Here is a 25,574-nt window from a genome sequence, read left to right on the forward strand (position 1 = left end):
CAAAACCTATATGTAATAATATGTACATATACATAGTGCATCTACCAAATGAACATAGTGTGTGCGTGTTATACTGGGGAGAACCCAGGGCCTTGCATATGCTCGGCAAGCACTCTACCTATATCCTGAGCTCTTTTTACACTTTCATTTTGAGACACGGTCTCACTAAATTGCCCAGGCTATCCTCCAACTTGTGATCCTTCTGCCTGAACCTCCGGAGCAGCTGGGACTACAGGCATCAGCCACCATGCCCAGCTCATCTATCAAAATTTGCTCTACATTAGAATCATCTGGGGATTTTTGAAACTCTAAATGCTCAGGTTGTATTTCATACCTAGGAGTGGAAATCAGAATGTGTGGGGGTAAGAGGCATCGATTTTGAAAAGATCCTTAGGCAATTCCAAATTTCAGTAAAGTTTGGGAACTGATGGAAGATAAAATTGCAAGTATAAGCAATTTATAATCTATTAATTAAAAGCCTCAACTAAACTTACAGAATACTTCTTATAGAGATTTACAATAAAAATGCTTGAACATGGGCTGGGGTTGTGGCTCCATGGCAGAGCACTTGCCTCGCCTGTGTGAGGCACCATTTTGATCCTCAGCACCACATAAAAATAAATAAACGAGATGGAGATGTTGTGTCCACCTATAACTAAAAAAAAAAAAAAATGCTTGAACATTATCATAATAAATTATTTTTAAAAAATGTAAAACTGTCAGTGAAATTAAAAATGATTCTGTGATCCGAACTCTTGCCAAAATATTAACAATCCATTTCTGTTTAGGGAGAGAGCATCAGGGACCCTGATTCCCAGCTTCAAAAATCCTTTTTGTAAGCACAGAAGCAGACAAAATGCTGAAGGATGAGGAGAAGAAAGAATATAAACAGAGGAAAAACTAAAATGATTATTTACTAAGAATTGCAAATGCTCATTTGCTGGGTCCACCACAAAGTTCCATTCTCTCACCCTGGGACTTTGCGTCATTCACACAGACGTGATGGGGAAGGGCTCAGGCTTGTAGTTTTAGCAAAACAAACCTGAGGGTTCCTTTCCCCAGACCTCAGTGAAAACTGGGGCTCTGCTGATTTTCATGGGGGTCAGGGGGACAGAGACAGGGGGACCCCACGTCTCAGCCTCGAGCCCGCCTGTCCTGACCAGTCCTGGTTGGCAGTGTCCTCCCACTGACCAGCCCTGGTTCAGCAGGTTCTGGGTCCCAGGCGCCCAGGCTGCTCCCCGCTGCTGGGGGGAACCCTCTAGAGCAACAGGCACACCCCAGACTTGGAGGAATCGCCCTTCCCGTCCCCGGACGGCCTGTTGGGGTCATTGAGTTCCTCGAACAATCCCGTCTCTATGATTTCTTCCTGCCACGCCACGGGGACAGCGCCTGTGGAAAATCTTTGGAAGAACTGCTTGTCTTTGTCGTCGAATTCCACCCCGCGGACCTCGGAGAAGTCGTCGATCTCGTCCACGTCCTTGGCATAAACCACCGACGGGTCGGGCACGAACGGGGGCTCCACAAGGCCGGCCTCCAGGCGCGGGAAGTTGACCGTCTGGAAGAAAGGGTGCTTCCTAGGGTCGTCCGCCTTCTCCCTGGGGGGACAGCAGACAAGGGACTGAGACCTGGACCCACCAAGGCAGAGCCACCGGCTTCTTCTCTCCCAACACTGAAAAGGCCACTCAGTGACCTAAAGGATGACCTTGAAAAATAACAACGTAAAATCACCCTGAACTCCACAGTATGCACAGACAGTAGCGTTCCCATGGTTGGCCTTCAAACTGCACGGGGAGATGTGACTTTTTTTTTTTTTAAGAGTTGGGCACTGGGAGTGACTTTGATTGTTGGCATTTCATAGAGCACCAGGAAAATTCAAGTGGCGCTGGGATCAGTGGTCCACCTTGTCATCTCCCCTGATCAGGGAGGCTGAGGCAGGAGGATCACAAGTTTGGGGCCAAACTTAGGAAGACCTTGTCTCAAAAAAATAAAAGGGCTCAGTGGTAGAATGCCCCCTAAGTTCAATCCCTAATACAACAAAAACTAAAAATAACAATAAGTAAAAATAAAGAGGATGGGGTGATCGTACCTCAGTGGTAGAGCCCTTTTGGGTTCAGTCTCGAGTACCTCAAGCAAACAAAGTAAAAATAAAATAAAATAAAACCAAAACCAAATACCAATCCATTAACAATTTGCAATACAGCGAATGAGGATACTTTTGGAATTTGAGACTATAGTTATGATGATGAAACCTTCTTCTCTATGCTAGAACTGGTTCCAGTATTTGCCTTAGAACAAAGGAAAAAGTGTGTGTTAGCTGTGTATTGCTGTGAAATAAACTGCCCCCAAATTTAGTGGCTTAAAACAACCAACATTTATTATTTCATGGTTTCTGTGAGTAAAGAATGTGGACATGGCTTAGCTGGGTGTCTCTGGCTCAAGATTTCCTGCAAGGTTGCAGGATGGTGGCCAGGGCTGTGGTCTCATGTGAAGGTCCCACTGAAGTTGGGTCCCCTGTGGTTGTTGATCAAGACTCCATCTCTCACCACAGCTGCCTGTAACACTGCAGTTGACTGTCTCCATGGTGGAGGGAAGGAAGGAGAGACAGAGAGACAGACAGGGGGCACCCAAACAGGAGATTGTAACCTAATCTTGCAACTGGCATCTCGACATTTCTACCACATTCTATTTGCTCAGTCTCCTCTCTTGGTGAAGGGATTAGGCAGCAGAGGGGGATCCTTGGGGACACTCTCAGGGGCTGCCTGCCACACTTCTCTTACTTCCTCTTTAATCCAGGCTATAACAACATAAGAAGAGGACTGTTTATGGCATCGGATTCAGAATAATTTTTTTCTTTTTCTTTTTTATGTGAGTGCATTTCCTGGTCTGATTAAGTAATGACTTCCATTTGGAAGAAGCCAATTTCTGCCATAAATCAACCTTAGTAGAAATTACTCACATTCATGGTTTCTCTTTTTTACATTTTCCATTCCGGATATCAAAAAAAGGCTTTTTGGGAAATAATTGAAGGCTTCTCTAGAATCTCCTTGAGACCCCTCTGCCCCTCACCCCCATCAGATCCCAAGGTCCTGTAGACTGCCCAGTGAGATGACTAGAGACAAGACGAGGGGGACCAGCATTACTCCACGAGGTGAAGCTCGTCACTGTCATTATTGCACTTTGTGGGCATACGGTGACTTTGTTTTAACACCTTTATTTTTAACTTTTTTATTTGCTCTGCACTCATAAAGAACTGTGCACGGAAGACTGCCAGAGAATAGGGGGAGGTTTTGAAGAAAAAATTGCAATCAAATTTTATTGTGGAAAAAAGAAACTCAGTTGGATGCTTTGATGTGCAGCCATTCCTTGGGCTGCTGTTCTGTGACTCTGGACCTCACTGTATCCAGAGCCCATCAGGACTTCTGGGGTTTTCCCATGGTGTCTGCAGTGCTGCATCAGGAAGTGCTACCAGGTGTCTCTCTTCTCCCACAAGCCACGAAGCCTCTGGCAAGCAAAAGATAGGAAAATGCAGGCTGGCTATCTTCTGGAACTTATTCACCCAGTATCTGTGTACTTACATTGTGTATAATAAGAGCTCGGAGGGAGAGTTATGGAGATAAACCAAAACTTCAAAGATAGATTTTTTAAAAATCTATGTATTTGTTTCCAGGTGTGGTGGTGCATGCTTGTAACCCAGCAACTCGGGAGGCTGAGGCAGGAAGATCTCAAATTGGAGGCCAGCTTTGGCAACTTAGTGAGGCCCTAAACAACACTATCTCAAAATAAAATAAATAAAAAGTTGTTTTATTGAGGTGTAATTTATACAGTAACATTCACCTCTTCATCTATCAGATGGATTTGAAATGTGACAGAAGGATGCAGTTAGACTTCCATCCAAGTAGATCAGGACTGAAGCCGGGCCTGCATGTCTCAAAGGGAAACAGGACTACGTGCCACCAGGAAGTTATGTACTACCTCCATAACTTCCAGCAGGCATGAACACCCTGTCCTTGGGCTCACAATGGCCCTTGGAATTCACTCTAAGCAGCTTTAACGTGGATAAATGGCGAGTGTCCAGGAGCTTGGAAACCTCCAGGGTCGCAGGTCATGATGAACAGCTCTCAAATAGCATGTCCAGGGAACCGGTCCAGGTGACCTTGGTGTGTCCTTCAGGGATGACTGACCGCAGCCTTTGGACAAGTAATTAGGCAAGACAAGGGAACCACAAGCCACTCTGAGATCACCTGTACATTCTCCTCCCAACTAAATGTCCCTAGAGGCAGGACGCACACCCTGTGCCTTATGCCTTCCTGTGTCGCTGATCCAAGCTTCTTCTCCCCCCTCTGGTGTGGAGGCAGCCACGAAGCTGATCACTTTGGTCTTCTGCATTAGCAACTCTCACCCCTGCACTGTCTTTGGAAATAGCACGAAAGGGGCTTTGACCCTAGACTTGTTCCCTGGCAGCTTTGTGAGATGCTGTTAGGCTCATCACCTTGCAGGGCGCTTTGGACAAACAGGAGAGGCTGCCGAGGGAGCAGCGTTTTTTGGTAAAGTCCAAACAGGCAGGTGCAGGAAAAACTTGTTGTTGCATTGGAATATATTCCAGAGCATTAACAGAGGCTCTTGTGTGGCTGCACCCCACACAGAGATTACAATGGACTCTTAGAACCCTCAAGGGAGCGGAGATTCACTTGCCCGTACACGAGGACCACACCGTGGGATTTGGCCTGCCGACCTGCCAAGACGGGGCTGCTGGCATGGAATTCTGCGGTAAAGAAGCGCTGAAGCCACCGGCTTACATGGCTATTTGCTCTTGTTCTGCTGCACTGATGGATCAGAACAAAACCTGCAAAAAAATCTCAAGTGGTCTTCACCTTTTACTTTATCACAAAACCTCACAGTCGACTCTGTCTGGAGACCCTGTGAACGCCTGGGAAAGCTTTTGACTTCTTTGTCAAATTAACTTCCAGACTTGTCAAGGCAAAGAAGGAAATCCTCTTTGGGGAGGCTAAAGAAGGAGAGAGGCTTAATGTATTTTGAATGCTTGTGAAGGCAGGCGGGAGGGGCCCTGGGCCTCTCCACTGGGTCACTCTCTGTCTGGGCCTTTGCCTCCGCTGGGGAGGACACCACTACCTAGAGCAAACATGATCTCATTTGAATGAACCTCTTAGAAATACAAAAAGTTGGCATGAAAATGTGGGAAGGCTTTCTCTTTCACCGAACAGATGTTTCTGACATGCCCCTTCTCTAGTGTCGTCAACGGTTTTAATCAAAACACTCACGACAGCAGAGTCTTTGGAGAAGGGCTTTGCTTAATGAAGCAGCTTCCAGCAATGATCCAGTAGGTGAAGGTGGCATCTTCCGGAAAAGCTTGCTGACATTTCATTTTATAAAACTGAAGTGGGCTCAGAAGCGGGTGGTAGCCCTTCAACGAAGTCATCTGGAGAAATTGTGGGTCTCCCCACCCTCTGCCTTCTGACTGTCCTTGTTTGTGTGCCCTCTGGGACTCCCTGACCTTGAGAGTCAGGACAGCCACTGACTACCAGTGATGGTCAGTGGTCACCATATTTGGACCACCTCTCCTTCCTGGGCACAAAGAGGATAACACTAGCCAGCTCTCTCACCCTTCCGCAGGACCTGCAGACAGGTTCTGGGGGAGACAGAAGTGGTGTGTGAAGCGTGTCACTTCCCAGCGGAGGCTGGAATAGCTCTCTGAGTTCTCTGCTTTCTGTTCAGCCACTGGGACTGGAAGGACAACAATTTCCACTGGATCTCTGAGTCACTGCTTGGAAGAGAGACATCCTGGAGAGCAGTGGGCTATGTATCTATCGGGCTGCGGGTGAATGGGAAATCATTTTTTTCATTGGAAGCTGTTGAGACTTTGGGATTTGCTTATTATCATAACATGGCTTGTACTGACCTAATACAACCCTGGAACCTACATGGGAAAATCAACTCAACATTTTACTTCCACATGATGTAGAATCTGTCTAATTTCAAAATACTAGTTACTTTGATCATAGGTCATGCTTTAAAAGTTACTGCAAGTTAGGGCTAGGGTTGTGGCTCAGCGGTAGAGCGCTTGCCTAGCATGTGTGGGGCCCTGGGTTCAATCCTCAGCACCATATAAAAATAAATGAATGGAATAAAGGTATTGTGTCCAACTACAACTAAAAAAATAAATATTTTTTAAAAAGTTTTACTGCAAATTAATTTTAAGAATCAAGTAATATTTCTTGTTGATAAAATTTACAAGTTTTTTTGATTGTTCAAAATATACTCATTTTTGTACAATACAGTAAAACAACTTTAAACAAGAATCAAAGATAAGGACTCTTTCCCTTTGTATTGGTATATTATATTGTTTGGCTATTTTTCAAGTCAGGTTGGGGCTGCAGGTATAGCTCAGTGGTGGAGCACGAGCATTTGTGAGGTTCTGGGTTTCATCCCCAGCTCTGAAAAAAATAAAATAAAATTCAAAAACAGGTCAAAAATTAAATGCTTGCCTCCATGTTCAAATATTCTGACCAAAGGCAATCTTGTTTTAGAGACTCCACCAGCAACCACTTGGAGGAGTTAGAATTTGGCTGCTGAGTTCTGGTGTGTTTTCATTACTGTGCCAAAATGCCTGACAATAACAACTTAAAGTGGAAAGGTTGACTTTGGCTCATCACTTCCCAGTTTTCAGTCCATGGTTAGATGGCTCCTTTGCTTTGGGCCTGAGGGGTAGCTGGACATCTTGGCAAAGGGCACAGAGGAGGAAAGCTGTTCAGTTCCTGCAGCCAGGAGCAAAGAGAGAGGCAGAGACAGAGAGAGAAAGAGAGAGTCGGAATGGGGCCAGGGACAAGATATAGTCCCTGAGAGCACGCCTCCGTTGACCTACTGTCTCCAACTATGCCCCACCTGCATACAGTCTCTATCATATCCCAGAAGTCCATCCAAATTATTAATCCATCAAATGAATCAATCCACTGGTGAGATCAAAACCCTCATGATACAATCATTTCCAAGAAGCCCTAACTCGGAATATTGCTGTATTGGGGACCAAGCCTTCAACACTTGACCTTTTAGGGGACATTCAGATCCAAACCATAACATGGTACTATATTAAAATCAGTCATACTACCGTGTGGTTGTAGGTTTCCGTGTGTGTGTGTGTGTGTGTGTGTGTGTGTGTGTGTGTTTGTCTGTCTGGGGATCAAACCCAGGGCCTTGTGCATTCTAGTTAAAGGCTCTACACTGATTTATACCCCAAGCCCAGATGTTTGTATAATTCTTAGATCTTAAAAATTCCATTAAAGTAATATAAGAAATTCAAAATATCATCTAACATCTCTCTTAGAACAATTGAGTAATGATTAATAATAATCGCTCTCACTTGTTGAGTAATTCTGAACACACTCCCCACCGGAAACCCAGAGCTCTGCGAAGAGACAGGGCCAACAGGAGGCAGAGGGTCCAGAAGGTGCCACTGTCCCAATTATCTGGAGCTGAAAGGGTTTGAGAGTCAAGAGATGCAGGTTCTGAATTCTCCCATCTGTTTACAAGCAGGGCCTTCCAAAATAACGCCACTGTCCCAAGCCCCCTCCTCCAGAGTTTTCCAAACAGGAAAGACTGACTAATCGCAGGCAACAGAGGAGTCAGGGCCCTACCTAAACAGAAATGGTCACAAACTATCATGTCTCCCGTCTAGCCTTCCAAGGGCCATCCGTCTTCCCTAAAGGTCACTGGTTTTCCCTGTTTCTCCCTTTCCCCTTCTTCTATTAAGATGGTATATATACTTTAAATTCTAATGATCTCTTACTCACATTTTTAAAAAGTGTGAACTCCTGAATGAACAAAAATCTGTCTTTTTCCTTGATAATCTGTGTTTTGCTGATTTCATTTGTGGGTCCCCAAGCACTGAACCTAAGAAGGTAGAGGAAGTTTTTCCTTCCTGACTCTCTCTCTGTGTGTATGCATGTGTGTGTGTGTGTGTGTGTGTGTGAGAGAGAGAGAGAGAGAGGGGCGCAGAGGCAGAGAGGAATTTACTATTTTACAGTTGGCTCGTGCATTTGTGAAGGGCTTGTCAGGTCCAAAGCCTGTGGGGAAGAGTTGCAGTCTGAACCCAAAAGGGCTGCCAGATTCTCATGTCCTCTAGGGAGGTTCATCTTTTTCTCTTAAGGTCTTCAACTGAATGGATGAGGCCTACCCACATTATGGAGCATGGTCTACCTTACTCAGTGTCGGCTGATTGAAGTCTCAATCTCATCTAAAAACCTGCACAGAAATATCTAGAATAATGTTTGATCAAATTTCTGGGTACTGTGGCCTAGCCAAGTTGACACATAAAATTAACCATTGTACCTGCAACCCCTCCCTCACCACCCCCATTTTATTTGTGAAGAACTTGAAACTCAGAGTAAGTAATTGTCTGGTACAAAAAGACCAGTATATATAGTAGAATCTAAATCCCCTCTATTTTTTCCACTGCCAAAGGTCTGATCTTGTCTTTTTTACTTTTTTTCCATTTTTCTTTTTTGTTTTTTCCAGTATTGGGGATTGAACTTGGGGTGTTGCACATGCTACACAAGTGTTCCACCACTGAGCTACATTATCTGCTTTTAAAAAATATTATTTTAAGTTGTTGAGACTGGCCTCAAACTTGTGATCCTCTTGCCTCAGCCTCCCAAGTTGCTGGGATTACAGGTGTGCACCACCACACTCAACTTGATTTTTTTTTTTTTTTTTTTACAATGCAAGCTGTTTTGTACCTCATTTCAATTAAAACATACCTTGGAGATAGTTCCATATCAAGAGCTATACTGTTTGAAAGCATTGAAGACAATTGATCATAAAACGTGTAAATCACATTAGAAAAATAATAAGAATTTCAGGACTTGACAAGAATTCGAAATATTTTCCGAATCGCTCGGGCAGTGCGGATGTCACAGCGTACCTCTGTGGCGTGGTAGTTTACCTGCTTCCTAAGCGTTGCTCTGGTTTCTTAGCCAAGAAGAGTCTGCAGATGTCTTTCGTCTCCTCTGTGAAGTTCTCATGGTGGAATGCGACCTCATCTTTCATGGTTCTTTCCTTTAGATCCTCTTTACTGACCTTTTCCTTGAAATCCTTGAATGGTGTCCTTCCAGCCACCATTTCGTAAATGCTGCATCCCATTGCAAACCAGTCCACGGGGTAGGAATAGCTCGCCTTGTCCATCAGGATTTCAGGGGCCATGTAGCCATTGGTTCCAGCCTGTCGCCAGAACAGCAGAACAGAGACACGGAGGTGAGCGCAGCAGACACCCAGCACCCACTTTCCCTGACTTCCTTGGGGTGACAATTCATCTAACTGCTCTTCTCCTGCTTCCCAGCAGCCTCTGGGGCAGCCCAGGGAAGGCCATTCGGTCCACTCTGACCAGTGGGACATAAGGAGTTGTTGGCTGGGGTCATTATAGAAGTGAAAGTTGTGGCTTCTCTTGAAGTGAGAAAATCAGTTGGCCTCTCCTTATCTCTCCCCTTCTCCCTAGTGAGGAGCAAACTCAAGGCCTCTCACATGCTAGGCAAGCACTCTACCCACTCATTATCTTATATTGTTTTGATTGTTTTTTTATGGTGCCTGAGATTGAACCCAGGAGTGCTTAACCACTGAGCCATATCCTCAGCCCTCCCCACACACCTTTCTATTTTAAGACTGGGTTTTACTAAGTTGCTTAGGGCCTTGTTAAGTTGCTGAGGCTGGCTTTGAACTTGCTATCCTCCTGCCTCAGCCTCCCCAGTTGCTGGAGTTACCCTTGTGTATCGCTGTATTCAGCTTCACGATCTCATCTTTAAGATGAAAAGTTCAATTTGCTGTCTGAAAGATTCCCTAAGCTTTCCTTTTTAAAAAAATTCCAATATAATGGGAAACTAGATGCATATGTTTTTTTCCTTAAGGCCAAGAACTTTCTAATATTGAATGTTCCATGTTATCTAGTGTAGGATGTTTCTTATTCTCTTTTCTGTGCAATTACATTAATATCACACATCTCTGCATTGAAAAATTAGCACTGTCAAGATTTCACATGAAATTTCATTTAACATGTATGACTATACGTGTGTGCATATGTAGTATGTACACATGTATGTACAGTAGGCACACTTCTACTGACAATTTATGACAAATGATCACTGAGAAAAATATATATATATGTGTGTGTGTATGTGTGTGTGTGTGTATATATATATATATATATATATATATATATGAGTCTTTTCATCTTAAAAAACTGAAATTCTGTAGCCATTAAACACAATGTGTGATACACACACACACATACATTTGCTGCCAGGTGCAGTGGTGCTCATCTGTAATCCCAGCAGCTCGGGAGGCTGAGGCAGGAAGATTGCAAGTTCAAAGCCAGCCTCAACAACTTAGTGAGACCCTAAGCAACTTAGCAAGATCCTCTCTAAATAAAATATAAAAAGGGCTGGGGCTGGGGCTTAATGATTAAGCACCCTTGGGTTCAATCCCTGGTATCAAACACACACACACACACACACGCACACGCACACGCACACACACACATACACACACACTTGCAATAAGACATATGCAAAATTTTTTAGTAGTATTTGAACATGTTCATGTTGTTGTGTGACCAATCTCTGGGACTCTTTTTATCTTAAAAAACTGAAACTCTATAGCCATTAAACACTAACTCCCCGGTGCTATTCTCCCCACCCCTGCGACCACCTTTTTACTTCCTGTCTCTATGAAGGAACTCTAGGAACCTCACATAAGTGGCATCAAGTGGTCTTTATCTTTTTGTGACTGCATTTGGGTGACCATGTGTGTGTGTGTGTGGTGCTGGGGATTGAACCCAGGGCCTTGTGTGCATGCAAGGCAAGCACTCTACCAACTGAGCTGTAGCCCCAGCCCCTACATGTGATTTTAATACATTCATTAATTTAATAAATATTTAATGAATACCTATAATATGCCTTGTAAATACAAAGAAATATAAAGTATATGTTTATATTATAAAATGTTTTCACAAAAACGCAATTGCTTCTGGTTAAAGTACAATGAATAACTCCTGTAGCAATTAAAAATGCAAAGAACACCCTAAAATGACTATCAGTTCCTATTAATACATAAAAATATTAATTCGGATTACTGGCAGAGATTGTGAAAAACAGATAAATGTGCTCTGCAAATTGACTCAGACTTTTGGGAGTCAACATGACATAGAGCAACAGGAAGTGAAAGGCATCAACTTCCTGTTCTCCAACCAGGTTATTGAACTTTAGAGTATGTACCTCAAAGAAACAACTTAAGAGAAAAGAGTAAGGAATCTATATTGAGATGTTCATGGTTTCATTATTCAAAATGGTCAGAAGCTGGAAACACCCAAAGACCCACCAATAAATATGGAAAACCAGTCTATTAACAAATTTACATAGGTCACAGTCCTAACCCACTGGTTTCAACTATGCATATCAGAAGGTACATCAGAAGAGGTCAACAGTGTTTCAACTGTTCATTAAGTGACTTGCTGTGTTATTGCTTATGTTTTTCTGTGTGTACTTAAAAGCAATAATTCAGCAATATGAAATTTCATGCAAAATTTCTATGTGGATAACAAGGAAAACACAAATGATCCAAGCACTGATGAGCAATTGGCCTGAGCAAGAAAGTTCTGAGGGTTGCAGATGCAGCTCAGTGGTAGAGCGCTTGCCTCTAAACAGAAGAAAGTTCTGGAAGCGACTGGGGTCTAACAGGCCGGGTGTGAGTCAGCGTGGCCCTGCTGTTTTCATCAAAGCTGGTATATAATTTGGGTGACCATGTGTTCCGGTTTACATCTGTTGTCCTGGCATCTTGTCTGGTTTTGCATTTGTCCAGACAAAAGAGTCCCGGAGGCGTCTGTGAGGCTCGGGGTAGTCTCATTCGAATCTTTGGCTCCAAACCCAGGCACTCACAGGGCCACTTGTTGCATGCCCAATGATACATTTGTTAAATAAACAACTGTAAAGATAATGACTAGAAAATACCCAGTCCCTCTCCTGCAAACATGTATTAACGTGCATCCTGCAATGAGTTCCAGGGATACCAAGTCATAGAAGGCCTGGCCCCTGCCCAGAGGATTCAGAGACTGGTGGAGACAGGTCACAAGGTCAATTCACTCAAGTAGAGTGAATGGTAGATGGAGTAGGTATGGGGAGGGTGTGTGTGTGTGTGTGTGTGTGTGTGTGTGTGTGTGTGTAGGATGGTTCACTGAAAAGCTGAATCACAGAGGAGGAAGCTGTTCTACCTAGAAGTTTATCCAAGTAATTATCATTTGCAAGAGATGTAGTCAGGAACACTGGGGTGTTCAGGGAACTTAAAGGAATTTGCATTTCTTAAATGTGAGATCTGTGGGATGCCATGATGGGAGTGGGGACTGGAGGGAGAGATGGGATGAGATGGGGACATTTTAAATGCCATGGGAGCAATATCCACCTCAATATCCCTTTTTCCTTGCCTTCATCTACTAGAAAACCAGATGGTTAAAGACACCAGCTCCTCACCCCTTTGCCCTTCTGGTAATTGTGTGACATGAGCTTGAGTTGAGAGGACTGCAAGCTGAAGTTGCTGAGGGTTGGTGAGGAGGGAAAACACAGAACAGACAGAAGATGGATCCAGTGGATGGGTAGAAGATGAATCCACGGACAGACATGTGACAAAGCAAACCTAGTAAAACGTTGCTGGTATACAGTGGAAAATTGTCTGGCCATACAAAGGACTGATGCACTGAGACATGCCACAGTAGAGATAAACCTTCCAAATGATGAGCCAGTCTCAGATGACCATATAGAGTATGGTTTTCATTTATATCAAATGTTTAAAATAGACAATTCCACAGAGACAGAAAGACTAAGTGTTTTGCTTAGGGATAGAAGAGGGGAGGGGAAGAATAGGAGTAACTGCTAAAGGGAATATGGTGTCTTTGGGGGGTGAAGAAAATGTCCTAATTGATGCCAGCAATGTTTGTGCACCTCTGTGAATGTAACTAACACCAGCCGATTTTAAAAGGTGGATTTGATGATATTAAATTATAGTCCAATAAAGGTACTGAAAATGTCAGTGACACATTCTAGATAGTGGGTATTTCACAGGCACTTGCTCCAGTGCGATTTTTTTCAACTTTGCTGAATGCTTGGAAGCTTTTATAATAGAATGTAGAGGGGGAAATAGGAGTAAGGGGTGAGGGATGGGATGCCAGGCAGGTGGCTGGGGCCTAAGGAACTCTTCTGGAAGGGACACAAGGAGGAGCCACGGGAGAGGGTCCAGTCCTCCATCTCTACTCTCCATCTCTACTCTCCATCAGTCAAGGAGAGCTAACTTTGTGTGTTTTTTTTTTTTTAAATAATACTTACTTTTTAGCATTTGGCAGACACAACATCTTTGTATGTGGTGCTGAGGATCGAACCCGGGCCCCACGCATGCCAGGCGAGCAAGCGCGCTACCACTTGAGCCACATCCCCAGCCCCGCTAACTTTGTGTTTGTTGGTCCACATCTTTCAACAATTAGCAGCTGACCAGGAAATCAGGGTCCACCCTCCACAGCGTGATGTTCGTGGTGTTTCATCTGACTCTGAAAGTGGAGGCTCAGCTCGGCCTGGATGCACTGCCCACAGGGAGCTCAAGGGAAGAGAGGAGGCAGGAGGGGGGGCACTGGGAGGAGCATGAGGCTTGGGGCCCAGAACCCCAGCGTCCTGAGATGTCCCAGTCAGACTGGTGTGTGCTCTTTTCATCTGTGGTACTGGCTATGAGCTGGCCCTCCACGCAGAAACGAATGGCTGTCTGCACTGAAAAATTGTCTCACATTATTTCTCCTATCATTTTCTTCCTTTCATTTTATCTTTTCACCTTTTTTTTGGAAACCCTGAACTTATTCTTTAAGTTTATTATCATTTGTTCCAATTTTATATTTTCTTTTTTTTTTTTTGGTGGTGGTGGTGGGATTCCTCCATTTTGGGGGTGGGGTACTAGGGATTGAACCCAGGGCTGCTTTATTACAAAACTATATATCCAGCCCTTCAAAAATTTTTTTGAACCTCAATAAATTTTTATTTTATTTTTTTTCTTCTTTTTTTTTCCTTTTAAAATGTTATTCTTTTTAGATATACATGACAGTAGAGTGTATTTTTTTTTTGAGGGGGCGGTTTACTGGGGATTGAACTCAGGGACACTCAACCACATCCCCATCCCTATTTTGTATTTTATTTAGAGACAGGGTCTCACTGAGTTGCTTGCCTTCCTTTTGCTGAGGCTGGCTTTGAACTCTCGATCCTCCTGTCTCAGCCTCCTTAGTCACTGGGATTATAGGAGTTGCACCACCATGTGTAGCAGTAGAGTGTATTTTGACATATTATACATACATGGCAAATTTTTTTTTAATGCTGAGATAGGGGCTCACTAAGTTGCTGAGGATGGCCCCAAATTTGTGATCCTTCTACCTTAGCCTCCAAAGTAGCCAGAATTACAGGTTTACACCATCACATGTGGTGCATATAGATCTTAAGACTCTTTCAATATATAGGTTCTTTCTTTGTCTCCTCTACCCATCCCCTGGCAAGTCTTTGCTGAAAAAATAATTGCGGGAACTATAGAATTTCACAGTCAGATTTTGCTGACTGCATCCTTGTGATGTTATTTAATATGTTCCTCTGTTCTTTGCATTTCCTGTAAATTGATAGCTAGACCTAGAGGTTTAATCCTTCACTGAACTTTTGACTTTTGCAAATATTGTTTTTACTGACCCATAACTAACACAATAATATGTATAGATCTTACATTCACTTCAATGTTTTGAAAATTGAATATGCTCTTATAAGTAAGACCTAAATCAGTTATAAAACATCTCCATTCACCTAGAAAGTTCCCCTTTGTCTCTTTCCATTCAATTCTCCTCCCCACATTTCAGGCAATCGCTTTCTGGTTTCTGTTACCATAGACTAGTTGATTAGTTTTGTATGTTCTTGGATTTCCTCCCCACCTTCCCTCCCAGGGCTCAGAGTTTCAAGTCCATGGTTGGTCAACTGCGCAACTCTGGGTACAAGGTGAGGCAGAACATCATGGCTGAAGGGTGTGGCAGAGGAGAGCAGCTCAGGACGTGACAATCAGGAAACAGAGAGAGCTCTGCTGCCCAAGGACAAATTATAAACCCCAAAGTTATGCCCACCAGTGACTTACTTTCTCTAGCCACACCCTGCCTGCCTAGAGTTACCACCCAATTAATCCAAGGATCCCATTCCACTTCTCATAATCTAATCATTTCACCTCTGAAAATTCTCACATTATCCTATACATGAGCTTTTGGACTACACCACATATTCAACATAACATTCTACCCCTGGCCCTCGAAAGCTCATAATATGAAATACACGTAGGCCATTTTGAAGAGTTCCCATCATCTTAACATCTCCCAAAAGTCCAAGTCCAAAATCTCACCTGAGACTCAAGGCAAACTTGCACATATTTTCCCCTATAACAATCAAAAGTAAGTTACATAAATCCAATATGTGATGGCACAGAGTGAACATTTTCATTCCAAAAGGGAGAAGTGGGGGAATAGAAAGAAGGTATGGGACCAAAGCAAGACTGAAATCCAGCTAGGCAAAGAAGTTCTGTAACTCCACATCCAGCATCTGGGGCGCATGGCATTGTGATGTTCTCTCCAAAGGACTATGTAGCTCTGCCCCACATGGCCTTTCCCTTGACTTGTTTCTGCTCAATTCCTGTAGCTTTTCTTGGCAGATACCCCCATGTTACTGGTGTCTCTAAATCTCCAGGGGCTCCAGTGCAGTTTCAGTTTCTTTCTCACATGTTTATGCATCACCCTCTTGACCGTGCTACCCTTTACCTGGATTTCTAGGCTTTTCTTTTACATCTTGTGGAAATCTCCATGACTCCCTAATTTCAACATCCTGCATTCCTGCAGAATCAGCATCACATGATTAATTACAAGGTCTGCCACCATCTCAAGCAGTAACCAAGCCTCCGGGGACCATGGCTGTAGCAGCCTCTAAGTGCCTGTGTGGCTGAGTAGAGTGAAACATCTTCCTAGGCCCTCCTTCCTGCTGTTCAAGCAGGGTTTCTCTGCTTGAAAAAAAAAAAATTCCTTCTCAAAGGAATTTTCACTTTGACACCTTTGAGCCTGAGATAGGTGTGGTCTTGCCAGTTCCTGAGATGTCCTCAAGTCATCTTTTTTATTATCACTCAGTAAAGTACTCTGCATCTCTTTAGTAACCATAATATCTTTAGTAAACACACCCTGCTTAGCCCTGTTTTTACTTCCACATTTCTGGCCAAACTGCAAGTTTCTCAAATCTTTCCATTCTGCTTTCTACTCCTGATTATCACAGTAAACATGGCTAAAAGTCACCAACAATATCCATGCCACCCCCTGAATGCTCTAATTCCTTAAAATTTCCTCCGTCAGGTTAATTAGTCCAACACATTTAAATTGAGCCTCAAAGAAAGGCCTGGGGAAAATGTAGAACATTTCTTTGCCAGAATATAACATGAATGTCTTGTCATCCAATTTCTAAAAGGGTCCTCCTCTGAAACCTCATGAGACCACGCTGACCCTGCTACACTTTGCCTGGTCTTCCAAGCTTCCCTTTAAAATCTTGGTAGAAGCCTCCATGATTCCCTAACTCCAGCATTCTGCATTCCTGCAGAACCAGCAGCATGTGGTTAATGCCAAGGTCTGCCACCAACAAAACACAGTCCGCTGTCCACAGTCCTATTGGCATTCTGTTCTTCTGAGCTCCCACCAGAATCACCCATTAAGTAAGCTCCACTTACAACAGCCTGAAGCTTTTCTAGCTGGAATCACTAAACTGTTCAAAATCCATCCCCTCCTGCAAACCAGCTCTATCGGTCAATCATATGGTCAAGTTAGTCACAGCAACAACCCCACTTCTCAGTACCAGTTTCTGTTGCAGTCAGCTTTGCATCACTGTGACCAAAAGACCTAGTGAGCAATGCAGAGGGGGAAAAGTTTGTTTTGGCTCGTGGTCTCAGAGGTTCAGCTCTTAGCTGGGCCTGAGGTAAGGCAGAACATCATGGCAGAAGGGTGTGGCGGAGGACAGCAGCTCGGGACATGACAATCAGGAAGCAGGCGGCTGTTCTTGGAATTCATACAAATGGAATTTTATGGTAGGTACTCTTTCTTCTTTTGTTTAACATAGTATTTTTGAGATTTGTCCATGTTGTTCTGCAAACATTTTGGTACATTTTTTATTTCTAAATGTCTTTGTTGTTCTTCCTTGAATTGTTCTTGTTTTATTGTATTTTTTTTTAATTTATATTTTAGTTGTAGGTGGACACAATATCTTCATTTCATTTTTAGGTGGTGCCGGGAATCAAACCCAGGACCTCATGCATGCTAGGCGAGCACTCTACCACTGAGCCCCAGCCCCAGCCCTGTATACTTGTTCTTCTTTCATGAATGCTAGAACTTCTTTTAACCCTCAAAAGACATTAGCTACAGGTTTTTTTAAAAAATGTTCTCTTTTTACCCTTGGATTATTCCTCTTTTCTATGAAGTTCCTTTCTTCTATTTTAGTACTGTCTTTCATTTTGGAGGTCTTTTAAAAATGATCTTTTGACTCTTTGTTCACATGTGAGAGTGAAACTCCAAAAACCTGATTAGAAGCTAGATGAGGACCCAGCTTGGCAACTGGGCTCCTTTCTGGTGAGCCTGCCAAACCATCTCACAGAGGCGCCTCTCCTGTGAGCATCCCTAGACCTCTTCTGTTAGACTCACAGTTGAAAATACCAGCCTGCCTGCCCTCTGCTGGGGAACTGGGACCGGGAGGAGCCAAGGACATTCGTGTACATGGTCTTTCACACCTCACAGCTCTCAGTTGGACTTCACATTCTGGGTAAAGCTTCTCTGGGGTTCCTTCTCTTCTGCTGGGGTCAGAAAGACAAGAAGAAAGACTCTAACAACATCCAAATGAAGTTACAATGGTAGCCATGGGGAAGTGCTTCCTGGCAACATTCAGTGTGAACTTACTCTGTGTATGGGCCTCTTGCAGACAGCAAATTTCAGAAGTAAGGGTGACTCAGGGTTAAAATCACCAACAAGGATACCAGATAAACATCGGATGCTCAGTAGGAGGTATAGGGTGAAAGTGGACCACATACCTTGTCAAGAACCAAGGATTGCACAACATGCTAAGGGAAAAGTTAGAGATGATGATGGACAGCACTGCTGAGTGCTTGTCCCGTGCTAAATCTTTTCAAGTGCTTTATGTGAATTTCTCTTTTAATTTTCATAACAAGTCCTATATGATAACAAGTATTTTATTCCCCATTCTGCAGATTAGAAAAATGAACCAAGAAATGTTAAATCTTGTCCAAGGTCACCCACCTAAGTTTCAAACACAGGTGTGCAATTTCCTTTTTAATTTTTTTTTTCTTGCGATGGTGGGGATCCAACTCAATGCCTTGTGTATACTAATCACATATTTTTTTAAATGTTGATGGACCTTTATTCATTTACTTATATGCGGTTCTGAGAATCAAACCTAGTGCCTCACACATGCTAGGCAGGTGCTTTACCACTGAGCCACAACCCCAGCCCCTACTAACCACGTGTTTTAACACTGAGCTGTATCCCTAGCCCCAATCGATGTGCTCTTTTAGCCACTACATTATACTGCCTCTGTGGAAGAAGGTGAAGTGGCTTTTTCTTCTCCCTCCAAGTTTCTTTCAGGATTTACTTTTTCCCTCTTAGTGACCACTCCTTCCCTTTCCCTGTCTGCCAAGTACTAAGTCCTTAGCACTTGCTTAAAGTGCTTCCCTGCCCCTTGCCCCTGTGAAGTCTCTATACTCTTCAGGTTGGCAGGACTGTTCCACCCGACCGAGGTTTCTGGGACATGGGGACCAGACAGTAAGCCATGTTCTGGGACAAGGCTCCTCCTTCCCCAAGGAAATACAGGACTTGGCTGGCCATCTGTACAGCACTCGGGTCCCCTGATGCCGTAGTGGAAAGAGCATGAGACAATATGCAGAGAAGCTTTAGATTCATTCCAAATAATTTTCGGGACTAAATTTACCTCTTGGTCCTAAAGACAGAAAATGTCAGCCATGGAATTTTGAAGGGCACCACCTCCTTGAAGAGCGGAGGTATTTCACTGAGGAGAATGGAATTAGAGGCGCATGCCAGACGCTAAGCACCCACATTCCATCTCAGCCTCCAGCTGAAAAAATTAATTGCCTGCCCTTTATGCCATTTGTCTTCGGCCTGTGAACTGCCTCCTCCGAGTGGGGTGGGAGGAGAGCGCGCCAGGCAGCATGGGGCAGGTCCAACCACGCTGACCTCTCCCTGCTCAGTTTAACCCCTGGAGTGACAAAGGGCCCTGCACATCAGTCTTTGTGACACCAAAACAGTCTCTTTCAGCCCATGTGACCAGAACTGCCCTTATCAGGACTGTAGGGATCACCCACGAGTCAGCCACCACAGACCTCTTAGTGGAGGACTTTGTCTGTGGGGTTTATCTGCTTCTTTTTTTCCTTTGCTTCGTTTTTGTTTTGCTTTTGGTTTTATGGTGTGCCTTTTGGCAGCCCCACATGGTCAACACCTGGACAGGCAAAATAGAGTACATCCAGCCTCAGAACTCACAGGGTTTAGAAAGCCTGGCAATGTCTATGTCCTTCTTTCAGGATCCCACCCCCACACCCCCACCGCCCATGGGGTGGCCAGAAGTCCCTCTAGGTCAGAATTTTAAGTGCATTGCTTAGTTCCATCTGGGACTCCTGTCACAGGTGTCCTGCCTTTTTGAGAAAGATGCATACCTTAGGTGGGATTAAAATTGCAATTCTGGGGGCTGGGGCTCAGTGGTGGAGCCCTTGCCTAGCATGTGTAGGCACTGGGCTTGATCCTCAGCACCAGTTATTAAAAAAAAAAAATGCTATTCTAGAGGCAACTGCACAGATAAAGCCTCCATTGCTGTGACCGCTGGCTTCCACGGTCTGTTGCCACTCTCAGCTGGGAGCTAAGTGGCAGTGCCCAGGCTGGGTGGACTCTGCACTCTGCACAGCCCCAGTGTGGCTCTGAACCAGAGGACCCGTGGACCTCGGCATTGAAGGAACAGGGAGGGGCCTCGGTGGCGCCCAGAGGGCACAGTTCACATCTTAACAGTTTTATACATCCATGAAAAAGTGCGCGTGCGCGTGTGTCCGCGTCCTTCAAGGTCAAGGTCACGAGTCAACCTCCAGCTCTCAACCTGAAACATGGGCAACTTGAGATTCCATCAGTAAAAGAAATGCCCCGTGTAGGGGGCCTCCGGTGCGGCCAGGCCGGCTTGGCTCGGACGACACCGATGGGCAGGGACAGGGAGAGGCCGAGGAGGCAGCTCTGCGCCACGCGGGCAGCCGGCACTGGCCAACGGAGCAAGAAGTCGCCCGCGGATGCCTCTTCCCCTCGGCTCATCACAAAGCAGATCCAGTCGACAGCACAATCCAAACAGAAGAGGGAATCAGAATGTACATCTTTTGTTTGCCGTGGCAGGAGAACTGTTGAGCAGAGGAAAAAAACAAGCTGAGCTTAGCGCTCTCAGCTGTTTCCTGGGGCTCGCTCCTTCCTTCCTCCGAGGGGGGCCTGGCCGCTTTGTTCTCGTTCCCAGCTGCTCCTCTGCGCCTTTAAGCGGTGGCCTTTGCAGACCTCGGAGGAATGCTGCCCTGGACTCCAGGGGACTTAGCTCGAGGCTCCGCCCGCGTGCTCAGCCCCAGGCTTCCCAGACCCCGGGGGCTCGCACTCTGCTCCTGACGATCTGTCTTCTGCCAGCCACTTCCTGGGCCGGGAGCACTTGCGGGCCAGAGGGGCTTCCTGTCATCTCTGACACCCTGGGAGGACACTGTTTCAGAGAGCCCCAAAGGGGTGCCTGCAGTAATGCTTTCTGCAGTGATTCCAGCCCACTCCCCCTCCCCAACCCTTCCGGGTGAAATGCTCTGGCACTGGCTCTGCCAATTATTAGCTGGTGCCCCTAGCCTGTCACTCAACCTCCGTGAGCCTTAGCCTCCCTTACCTCAAAGGATTGTGATGAACATTAGAGTGATCGGTGCCTTCCCAAGTCCTGGCCCATGGTGTGCTACAGGTGTTAGCCACATTGTCCCCAAGCCTCCATTCTGGTGGCTCTAGGCAGGGCAGGGACACAAGACAGAAAACCCAGAAGGCTTTGACTCCATCAGCTTGAAAGAGAGGGCCTGGCGTATCTCTGAGATCAGGGATAGCAACTATTCTTGCCCTTGTGTGTTCTGCCGGGTATGGATGTTCTACCCAGCAGCAGGCTGACGCATATTTTCCTAAACCACAAATGAAAACCCACGTAGTAGCCAGTAGCCGTAGCCGTGAGGACACAAGACAACTGCCATGCCTGAGTTCCGCCTGGAGGTTCCCTCACCAGCTACCCACTCAGCTGCAGCCCCAGGATCCTGTTGGCTCCCTGTGCCTGTCAGAGAACAAGGCACAGGAGCAAAGTCCTGAGCAGCCACAGTGAGATAAAGGATTGTAACAGCAGAGACTGCGATTGAGCGTCTAGAACGTGGTTTCTTGTGCAGTCATTTTGCAGGGCCTGGAGCATGCTAGGCAAGGGCTCTACCACTGAGCCGAACCCCTGGCCCTACCTTCTTTCTTCATCCTCATCAACCCTAACAGACAGTAAGGATTCACCAGGCTCAAGATGTGCTGACTTGCCTGGCGCATGCTGGGCATGTCCGTGCTGATTAGAAGGCACTCACTCTGAATGGCTTGGTGCACAGAGCCCCAGCTGGATGTCAGCCATCCTGCAGAACCCCACCTCCCTGGTCTGGTGCCCCATGTGAGGGACAGGCCTGCACATCAGAATCTGGATACAGCAGCCACAGAAAGTGGCAGAACCTCAGGCTCTTTCTATCTCATTGACCCCAAGGACCATATTCCATTCATGGCCAGTAATTGAAATGGACTCTGAGTTTCAACGTGTGTCTGTAGCAGATTTGATGATGAATTAACTTTTGGTCCCTGGCCTGTGTTCTTACATGACTGCTTCTTCCTTCTGCACCCTGCGGGCTTCCTGGCTCAATCTCTTCTTACTCCTGCAGCGTCATGGAACGACATGCCTGCCTACCCAGCTCCAAGAGCCTCTGCTTCACTCCCCTGATTTTTAACCTCATCCTAACTCCCTCTTTCTGATTGTCCTTCAAGGATGATTTTTGTCTTGCTTTGGTTTTTGTCCTGTTTGGGGATTCAAAACTTCTTCCTTAAGGAAGGTCACAGAAACTCTCATCTTCTCCCATCCCTGCCTTAGTGCTGCTGATCACTATGAAATTCTTTAGGGCTGGAGATGTGTTAGAATACTTGCCTAGCATACATAAGGCCCAATTCACCCCCCGCCCACCCCCACCCCCCGCAAAAATAAAGAAAACCCAACAACCTCTGACCCACCTTTTCTGATAGTAGGTGATAAAAAATGTCATTCATTTCAAAAAGGATCCTGCCCTGTACTTATGAGGAAGGAATGCTGAAGAATCTGGACAGACAGGTCTCGCTGGGTCCCTCCCCAGTCTATCTGTCCAATCACATTTCACTGTGGTCTTCCATGCTTCAATCACGCTGGTGCAATGAAGTCTCCATAAAAACCCAAAACGACAGAGTTCAGAGAGCTTCCTGATAGCTGAATACACGTGCAGATTCCTGAAGGTGGCATGCCCTGATATGACCCAGAAGCTCTTGGTCCCTCTGCCCATACTTTACCCTATGCATCTCTTTATCTGTATCCTTTGGAATGTCCTCTATAACAAACCAGTAACTGTGCTTCCTGGACAGACTGGATAGGGACCCAGCGAGACCTGTCTGGGGACTCAAATTTCTAGTGGTTTGCTCAGAAGCACCGCCAAGCAACCTGAGGTTTGTGATTGGCATCTGCAGGTGGACCGGCAGTCCTGGGGCTGAGCCAGATCCCATGGGATATTATTATCAAGTAGAAATTGTCAGAACAATTTAATTAGGGGATACCAGCTAATGCCCACTGAAGAATCGATGGCTTACTTGGTGTGGAAGGGAAAAACCCTGCATTCAAGGCAGCTGCAGAACCATTCTGTTCTGTACTGTGACTGAGCCCTTTACCACTCTTCTCTTTTCTCATCATCTATCTAGCTCTTCCTTGCCCTCTGCATCTGCATTCGGTTGTCATTTCCCCCTGTAAGCCCTTCCTGATCCTGTGACTCCATGTCACATGGGCCGAGTGACCTTCCTATATTCCCACCCAGACGACCCTGACCACACTATATTGTCTCTGCCCACGTGCTTGTCAGTCTCTTAGCTCTCCTGGAACTTCACGAAGTCCCATGGATCTGTTTGCCTGGCTCCCTATTGGGTACTCACGGCCTATGCCTGTGACGTGGCCTCGCACTCAGCTCTGCAAATTTTGACACCCTCTCTCCCCTAACCCCATATCTAGACCACCATGGAGGCCACTCATTCTGAAATCTTTCCCAAATGCGAACACTGTGCTCTGTCTCCACTGCTCCTCTGTGGCCAGGCTGCCACCCTCTCTCCCCCGGATTACAGATGACCACAATCCACCTAAATCCCCTCTAATCTGTTCTCACTTCAGCTGGGGTAATCTTTTCAAAACAAAATTCTAAGCATGTTACCCCCTTGGTTAAATCCTTTTGAAGGCTGGCAGCGCACCTTACCAGGGCCTGTTCCGCCCGCTCCGCCTGGCCCTGCCACCTCTCCAGCGCCTTGGCAGCCCCGCTGCCTCCTGTTCCAAACCAGTCCTTCACCTCTTGGCTTCCTTTCTTTTCCCCAGAACATCAGACAGTTGTGCTGGCTGTTCCCAGGGCCTGAGAAGCTCTGCCCTGCTGGTAGTGGCTGCTCTGCCCATATCCCCTCTTCCGGTTCTCAGCCCCTAACAGCCAGCTGCTGGACCAGGCCAGCTTCCAGAGTCCTGGAAGGGGGGCCCTGTGCTCACACGCATCTCTACGCTGGGGCTCAAAGCTGTGCACTGGTGGTCTTGACGTCTGTACTAATTTATCCTTGAACTTGTGCTTTTTTTTAAAGTCCATTGAGATGATGGAGCATGTGCCAGAACTGGGCACCATGGCTCACACACAGTCCCGCCACCTCCCACCAGCTCCTGGGCTCCCAGGGCTGGTTCTTGGCCATCTGCTTCCCCACCTCCCCAGCCCTAGCCCAGGGACTGCTGCCTGCTTTGACCCAGTGGGGACTGGATTGCATGCAGCGGGTTGAGGGCAGGCACCTGCTTCCTCAGATCCAGCTGTGGAGTGGGACTGGGGCAACTGTGATGGTCTCTACCTGCTCAGCTACGCCCCAGCTTGCAGGAGTATGAGGAGAGACAGCAAATGAGAGACACCATGGCTGCTTGCCAATCCGGGAAGAGAGCTCTCTCCTGAGGATCAGATGAGTGACACCGCAGTTTTGTTTCGCACTCAGCTCTGCAAATTTTGTCACCAGGCCTGGCCAGGGCCATTGAATACTCAGGGCTCACAGCTGTACCCTCCTGGGAACTGCCCTCTGCAGCAGGGACCTGTCTCCCAAGGCTCCAGCCCTTTCAGGGCCTCAAGACCAGTGATGGACTCCTGTGGGGATACCAAACCCTGGACCCCACCTTGATTTGAGGCAACTCTGAAGGGCTGCCCCAACTCCAGCGTTCACTGAGGATTGGTTAAGGTCTTGGTTCTCCCTCGTTGGGGTTCAGCTTCTCCCTCTGCCCAGCCTGGCCTTCCTCATGGATGCGCTTCATGCAACGGCTCTCCAATAAACCTTCCCTGTGGAAATCTGTCTGATCCAGGGAACCCACTCTGAGCTCCCATCCAACGACACTGCTGAATGGAATCCCTTCTGTCCTTCTGATGGCAAGTATTTCCCATGTGGTTAACTTTCTGAGCCTCACCTATGAAATCAACTCCTCCTCAGAGAATCCCACGTATCCCGTCTCCCTAGCCTGTATCAGAACTGACACTTTGCATTCATTTGAATGATTATTCAGTTCCATCTCCCCCACTAGACGGTAAGCTCCCTGAGGGCAGGAATCATGTCTACTATTTTTCTTATTGTTCTGTCAAGTGATAAATACTCAAATGAATGGTGAGCAAATGAGTGAATGAAGGCATTTTGAATGAAAGAATGTTAACAATAATTCTGAGGGCTGGGATGTAGCACAGTGGTAGAGCACTTGCCTTGTTGAGGCCCTGGGTTTGGTCCCCAGTGCTGCAACAGCAAAATATTCTGAGACTAGTAATTTGTGTGTATGTGTGTATGTGGTGTTGGGGATTGAATCCAGGGCCTAGTGCTTGCTAGGCAAGTGCTCTGTCACTGAGCTACACACCAGCCTTTGTGATAAATACTTGTGAATGCCCTTAATTGTGAAATTACCCCCCCCACCCCTTTTTTTTTTTTTTAGAAAATAAGATCTCAGTGTGTTGCTCGGGCTAGCCTCGAACTTTTGAGCTCCAATGCTCCTCTTTCTTCAGCCTCCCAAATAGCTGGAACTACAGGAATATACCACCATACCTTCCTATGATGGTAAATATGATAAGAATACATTTGAAATTTT

General features: G+C 45.8%; 1 protein-coding gene across 1 annotated transcript in view; it reads right to left on the minus strand.

The window, feature by feature from the left end:
• Positions 1 to 1,258: 1,258 nt before the first annotated feature.
• Grk7 (G protein-coupled receptor kinase 7) overlaps positions 1,259 to 25,574 on the minus strand; it is a 34,607-nt gene continuing 10,291 nt past the window's right edge. The window contains exons 3-4 of the mRNA XM_046431300.2: positions 8,957 to 9,231; positions 1,259 to 1,595 (exon numbers count right to left, since the gene is read on the minus strand). Of these exons, the coding sequence (XP_046287256.1) occupies positions 1,259 to 1,595; positions 8,957 to 9,231 (612 nt within the window). The remainder of the gene's footprint in view (positions 1,596 to 8,956; positions 9,232 to 25,574) is intronic.

The sequence above is a fragment of the Marmota monax genome, unplaced genomic scaffold (assembly GCF_021218885.2).
Source record: "Marmota monax isolate L192 unplaced genomic scaffold, Marmota_monax_Labrador192_F-V1.1 WCK01_AAM20220418_F8-fsc00022, whole genome shotgun sequence".
NCBI lineage: Eukaryota > Metazoa > Chordata > Mammalia > Rodentia > Sciuridae > Marmota > Marmota monax.